General features: G+C 44.2%; 1 protein-coding gene across 1 annotated transcript; it reads left to right on the top strand.

Moving 5' to 3' along the window:
* Nucleotides 1,805–4,095, top strand: LOC110433020. Its single transcript, XM_021454564.1, has 7 exons — nucleotides 1,805–2,061; nucleotides 2,133–2,507; nucleotides 2,726–2,807; nucleotides 2,961–3,027; nucleotides 3,206–3,397; nucleotides 3,501–3,564; nucleotides 3,682–4,095. Exons 1-7 carry the CDS (start codon nucleotides 1,986–1,988, stop codon nucleotides 3,828–3,830), a joined length of 1,005 nt encoding a protein of 334 aa, XP_021310239.1. The 5' UTR covers nucleotides 1,805–1,985; the 3' UTR covers nucleotides 3,831–4,095.

The raw sequence follows: 7,020 nt of genomic DNA, 5'->3' as shown, positions 1-7,020 counted from the left end.
GATATATATATTAATATGATAAATATTAGTATATTTTTATATATATTTAGTCAATTTTAAAAATGCTTGACTCCTCGAAAAAACGAGATGTGCACTTATTTGTAGACGGAGGGAGTAAAAGAATATGAACATCGGTTGTTGCTCTTCTCTGGTATCCATGGCGAGGTTGGCGAACCTTCTGGAGTTCAAGGGCGGGGCTCCATCATCTTCTTCAATTGATGATCCTGCTGGCCTTCTTTCTTTTGGATACGGAGAAGTCTGTGGATGTGGTGGATGTGGGATGGCCGGATCTAGCTCAAGCTTTCTTTGATGACGGTGGTCGTCGGAGTTGCGGCTGGATCTGGGAGCCGGAGGAGTTGGGGCAAGGCCCCGATCGCTGGGTGACCACCGTCTTCATCCTGTCCTTTGGGACAGGTGTCTACTTCGACTCCGTTCAAAGCCTTGGCATGATGAGATTCCTTCGGTTCATGGTGGTGTTCGTCTTCATCAGCGACGGTGTCGGTCGGCGACGACGACGACGACTCTAGGTGGTTCACGAAGTTTTCAAGGGTATCGTTGTAATTTTTTTTACTTTGTTAGGGAGGTTCGTGTAGTTTGACTGTGGTAGACATCTCTGTATTTCTATACGTGTCTGCATGCATATGCGTGTACGCTTGTTTTCCTTACTTGAAATACAGATATGTTTTTATAAAAAAACCTTTCTCAAGGATCACACGGCCATAAAAAGCGCACATCCAAAACCAAATACAGTTGTTTAAAAAATATAATATTTTTTTCTATGTCATACCGAATTACAGCGTAGCTTCGGCTGTTTGCTGATGCTGTTATGAAAGAAAAACACTATTCCATAGCTTAAAAGTAATATTGATTTTAGCTGATAAGCTTAAACGAACATATATTATTTGACTCTGACATTGATATTTCAGGTAAGGATCTAAACCCTTGTAGTGATTTTGTACACTCGTTTATTACATGAGCTGGCAGTCTATTTTTTTTAGTGTAATTCGGTTTATGAGTACACAAACTCTACGTACACTCACCTACATAACAAAGATATTCACAATGCACGTACACTCACCTTCTATGAACATACGTACACAAACTCTACCTTTATGAGTAGCTCCAAAGGACTCAACTGATAGATTATGGAGTCACCGTAGACGTCTCGCTGATGTCGGGGATGTTGCCTACCACTGAAAGCATAGCGCCGTTAAATCTAAAAAATATAAATACCCGTGCCAAATCGAGGACTAAACCCGGGTGGGTAGATAATCCACAAAAGAAATCCAATCAGCTAATCTATAATCAGTTCGCAGTTGATGGTCCACTTTAACAAATTAGACATTGTACATGGTACTTGGATCCACTTGTTAGGTGGAACCCGGCCGGCCCTCCCTTCTGCCTGTCCGATCTCCCATCTATTGTCCTGATGAACACTCTTTGCTATGAACACTCTTTGTCTATCCGCAATGCATCCTCCTCACAACCTTCTCTGAGTTTGCATTGTCATCCTGTACCGTCGTGCATCCTTCTTCTCGTCAGTCTCCCTTTCTGGTTTGTAGTTTAAGAAGAGGTGAAATAGATAACAAAACAAACGGCAACTCTGACGTTTAGTGCCCACGCTTTATTACTATTATTGTTAGCTGACAAAATATTTGTTTAAATTGGAGTTTTTTTTTTTTGCCCTTTGTCATAATCTCAAATGGATCTTTCGAAAAAAAATATGCTGAGCGGCCGCCGCCAGAACCCGACTGCTTAAATTCCCCGCCTCCTCGGCTGGTGGACCGGTGGCGGTGGCCGGTAGGTGGGGTGGGGCGGCCGCTTCAGCTTCCTCCTGCACTGCCTCTCCCCTTTAAATTGCTGGATCTCCTCTGCGTGCCGAGACCGGGAGCCCAGGAGCCGATCGATCAAAGCAGGCTGCAGCCACCAGGCCGGATCCACGTCGATCGTCCCCAACGCACGTCCAGGTGCAGGTGGAGGGCAACATGGAGCGAGACGACCTCAAGCTCGAGGTCACTGCCGCCGTTCCGGAGGCCGCCGCCATCGTCGTCGCCGCTTCAGGTACGGATCCATATACTACGTCTACGTAACTACAAGATCAATGTCAAGTTCGCCCGCCCGGCCGCCCGCAGGTGTCGATGAGGGCACGCTGGAGCTACTAGATGAGGTGGTGGAGGAGACCAAGACGATGACGGTGACAGATGAAGAACAAGCGACGTCGTCAGCCGCTGCTTGCCAAGAACGACGACGACGACCCGTGGCGGCAGATGCTGCTGCTGCTGTCAACAGCAGTGTGGACGACGTGGGTGCTGCTGCTGCTGCTGATTCTGTTGAAAACAAGGGGGGATCTGCGAACAGCAAGGTTCCAATTCCAGCCAGTCTGGTAGTAGCACAGACGACGAGGAAGAAGAAGCTTCTCGTTCTGCATCTCAATGGCTTGCTCGCGGACATTAACCAAGACTTTCACAACGCCCATCTGTCCAATGGGAAGTTCAGATGCAAACTAGGTAATAATAAAGTTGCACTGGGCATCTATCTATATCCATTATTTCTTCTGTTCTGTCTTCTCTAGCAAAAATTTGTCCCTTTTGTCGTCCTTGCTAGCTGAAAATTCGTGCCTCCTATGGCTTATGCTATTTTACATATAATACATCTATGCACGTATGATCTGTATAATATGATTTGATTCTATCTTTCTGCTACGTATACGTCCTGTGTGTGCCAGTCTTCAAAAGGCCCTTCTGCGACGACTTCCTGAAATTCTGCTTCCGCAACTTTGACGTGGGTGTATGGTCATCAAGACTGAGGTGCTAATCATGCAAATCTTTTTTTTTTTCTTTTGTCTATTGCATAAGTATCTTTTACTCATCACAACTGCTGCAGTTAATTTGATTTGATGATTCCTTTAGTACTTTGCATGCCTGCTGACTACAAATTAATTTTCTACCCCGATCCTCCAGAGTTAACGTCGATGCAGCTGTTGATATCCTCATGAAAGGTTCGAAACGTCGCCTGTTGTTCTGTTGGGTAAGTAAGAAATAATATATGGAGTACTGATCCATGTATGCATCTCATCGTGCTTTATCTGTCCGTTATCTAAAAAAAAAAATCGTGCTTTATCTGTTATACTACGTACAAGCAAAAGAGCTAGCATAAAAAACATTGAATCTCTATAATATGTCGTTTGCATGCATGATTGCCACAGGACGCATCTAAGTGCACTGCTACTGGGTTGTACTCTCTTGAGAACAAGAACAAGCCGTTGGTGCTCAAGGAACTGAAGAAGCTGTGGAGCAAAGAGGAGGCTGCAGATGGTCTTCCCTGGCAGCAGGGGAAGTTCGCACCCTCAAACACTCTCCTGTTGGATGATTCCCCCTACAAAGCTCTGCGCAATCCCGTAATTCCGCCCACCGGCCTCTTTCCACTGGTTGAAGTATGCAAATATTCACACTAATCAGTAATCACCTCCTGATGTCTATTGCATCGTGTATGTCCTGCAGCCGCACACCGCCATTTTTCCTTACCCCTACAGCTACAAGAACCGCAAGGATGATTCATCATTGGGTAATTCTAATTAAAGCTTCAATTTGACAGTCTACCAGCGCAAGTTATTTTACGCAAAATGTTAGTGTGTCTAATGTTATGGATTAATTAACATGTGTCCCATATATGAACGTATAGCACCCGGTGGAGATCTTCGGCTGTACCTGGAGAGCCTTGCCACTGCAGACGACGTTCCTCGTTTCGTCAGGGAGCACCCTTTTGGTCAGCCTCCCATCACGGAGACTGACCCGGACTGGAACTTCTACAAGCGAGTACTACTCGAGTAGAAGTGGCAATTAGTCACCGATGATTACCCTGATGTTGCTGTTCTTCTTCCTGCTTAATTACCCTTAAGTATGATCGGCAGGCTGAAATGCATGCACGCCTACCTTTTGTCTGTAATTGCTATGACATGCAAGCATTTCAGTTTATGTTTTCAGTATGTTTTACTGCCTTTTTTTAAGAACGTGCTTAACACGTGTTTCATTAATACTGCCTTATCTATAGTACTGTATTTCGGTTCGATCGATGGTTCACTGATGGTGCTCCAATGTTTTCGTTTTCACTGATGGTGCTCCAATGTTAACTGATGATGCTTAACTCAATATTCATTTTGTGTTTCATTAATCAAAATTGGAGTACATCAGCAGCGCCTGCAGTTGTCCAATTTTGATTAATTAGTTAGTGACACACGCCTTCCTGTCAGATGTTTGGCTGCAACTCTGTTCGCTTGAACTTATCATCATAAAACAAATTAACATCAGCTAAAAACACTGTTCTATGTTGGGTGATTTTGGCTGGGAGAGGTTATATGCTTTTCAAAAGTCTATATAAACAAAATTTTCTTTCAGGTGCTTGGCAAACTAGTCCCTTTTAGTCAGAGTGTTTGGCTAAATGGGACTAAAAGGTGAGGTTTATTAGCTCCATTTAGTCCAATTTAGCTTCCCCTTGTAACTAAACTTTAGCCCTGCTTTTAGTCTCATTTAGTCTATGTGTTTGGTAAAAAAAATTACTAAATAGACTAAAGTTTAGATGCCCTTTAGCTGCCTAAACCAGCCGTTGTAGTGTACTAGTGGGCAAAGATCCGTGTATTTCCGGTCACGCCCTTTCTATTTTCGTCAGCCGCAGGATCCCAATAGGAGATCCACTGTCTGGATTAGCATCACTATATTCTGTTTTTCCTATTCAATGTTTGAAATTACGTGCCTACAGTACTTTAGGTCACGCCCTTTTGGTATTTTGGATGCATCTGCGTGCACTCAAGTTCTTTTTACAGTATCTGGACATGATTGGGGTGTAGAAGAAAACCAGACAGATTCCCACTGATTTTCCAAAATGATGGATGTTATTACTACTAACCAGCTGCATCCAATCCAACCATTCACATCATTACCGAATTTGGTATGCGAATGCCTTCTCGTTTCTTTGTAAATGCACGATGCCTTCAGGAATCAGGACATGTGTTAAAAAATGCCAATTTTTTCCCCAAACTATATGCACAGTACCGATTGGGTCCCTAGATTTGACAATTGATAATGTTACAGACAGGCTGTGGGTTTTTTTTCCTTGTGTTTTTCCACCTTGCTATACTTACGTCCCCCATGCTAAGCCTGTAATGTGAGGTAAAAATTTACTCCTCTCGAAATCCAGTTGATGATAGCCACCAAGATCATCTCTGAGGCTGATAAGTATTGATCCTGTACTCTGCTGTCCATCTTTTGTGAGGCATGGTATCCTGTTGCGATTGTGTAGCTTTCACTATCTGTCAAAGTTTTCCTTTTGGGTTTCCTTAACTCTCTTTTTTTGGAGCCTTGTTTCCTTAACTCTTTGTGAAGTTACAGCCATATGCATTCGATGCAGAAGCTGGGATATTAATATATTTCCCTTCATAAAAAAACTCTTTGTGAAGCTACTATGGTATTTCCTAATTCTTAGTTTACTGCTTCAGACAGCTTGAAATGTACAGTTCTTATTCTCATTACTGACCGACTGACCAAAAAGCTTGTGCTGTCACTGTCAGCAACCGGAGAAGAGTTTAGGTTTCATGTTTCAGGAGGAAGCTGCTATCCAAGCTTCCAGCATGGCATCCGGTCACATACTAGAGCCCGGCTGCGTGGGTGATTAGGAACGAAATTAATAAGTGATGCTTCTAGACAGTATGTGCTCTGAAGTTTCTTCTCAATGTCTCTTAGGACCTGAGGAAGGTGTGTGCATGCATAAGTTTATAGAGATGTTGACACCGTTTTTGGACACGTATCCATGTTTAGTAGAGTACAGGCTGGCAGGATAAGACGGCGATGTTTTATCTACAGGGTGAGTTGCCGATGAGGATGGTTGCCGATGAAGGAGGGGTTGAACGTGAATAAGTCTATAGGTACAGGGGAACCTGCCGATGATACGGAGGGAGAGTCCGGAAGCTGCCGATCGGTCTGTGGAAGTGTTCCAGTTTGTCACGGGGGTAGTTTTTATGCTTTCCTTAGTTATTTAAATCGTTTTATATACGGATTCTGTGTAATTTGGAATTCGAATTCTAGTCGTGTCTGGTTGTAGCTCTTTGAGCAGGGTATAAATATAGACCCTAGGGCCTTGTAATGAGACATCTATCAATCAATAAAACACAAGTTTTTACTCATATTCCAGCATCTACTTTTTCGACGATTTCGTCATACTTTTTTCTTTTTATTACGAGTTCTTAGGGATTCGTCGACTTAAGCTCGGCGTGTTCTCGAGTTCCGCGTGAGTACCTCTTGGCCGTGACATCCGGGCGCATCGCTGTTGTCGGGACCAAAGTATTCGAGTTACCACCTTTACCGATAGTAAGGTCAAATCGGCTTGCACGTCTTAACGTTTGAATCGGGTATTAGCCCTTTGTGTTTGCAGAATAGTTTTTGTACCAACACATCTTTTGGCACGCCCAGTGGGACCAGATTCAAGATCAAGATCAACATGTCGACTTCCGAGTTTGATCAAGAAAACGTCATCCTCGTGACGGAAGCCAATCTCAAGGATGAGCAGAAGCAAGCTATTGCTAAAGCCATGGAGGATTACAAGCAGCAATGCCTAAGGTCCTTCAGCATGAACAGGAGTGGCGAGGTGATCCAGAAGGATGCACTGCCGGCACCGCGGCAGGTTACTTTTGAAGCCAATCCTGGCAAGCTTCAAGAGATGGTTGACAGCGCTATAAACCGTGCTTTGATCAACCAAGCTGGTGTACTGTCTAACACGGTTTTCAATGCCGTGGCAAGAACTTTCAAAGAAGGACAGCTGCCACCAGATTATGTGGGCCCCACTTATCACCAACCAACGTCACCAGTGGTCATAGCTCCATTGGCCGCCACGGCCGCTGCGGGCGTGGAGATTCCTGTTCCGCCAAGAACGGTGGGAGTCACTAATGCACAATCTACACCGATGACAACCAACCCACAAACTTCAGATGGGCAGATCAAACTTGCTACAGATCTGTTGGCATCGGCAGTG

Source organism: Sorghum bicolor, chromosome 2, assembly GCF_000003195.3.
Source record: "Sorghum bicolor cultivar BTx623 chromosome 2, Sorghum_bicolor_NCBIv3, whole genome shotgun sequence".
NCBI lineage: Eukaryota > Viridiplantae > Streptophyta > Magnoliopsida > Poales > Poaceae > Sorghum > Sorghum bicolor.
This window is presented reverse-complemented; position numbering and strand designations above follow the sequence as displayed.

Coding starts and splice junctions, on each gene's coding strand:
- LOC110433020 (XM_021454564.1), top strand. CDS start 1,986: ATGGAGCGAGACGACCTCAAGCTCGAGGTCACTGCCGCCGTTCCGGAG. Junction 2,808..2,960: donor GTATGGTCATCAAGACTGAG/GTGCTAATCATG, acceptor CCGATCCTCCAG/AGTTAACGTCGATGCAGCTG. Junction 3,398..3,500: donor ACAAAGCTCTGCGCAATCCC/GTAATTCCGCCC, acceptor TATGTCCTGCAG/CCGCACACCGCCATTTTTCC.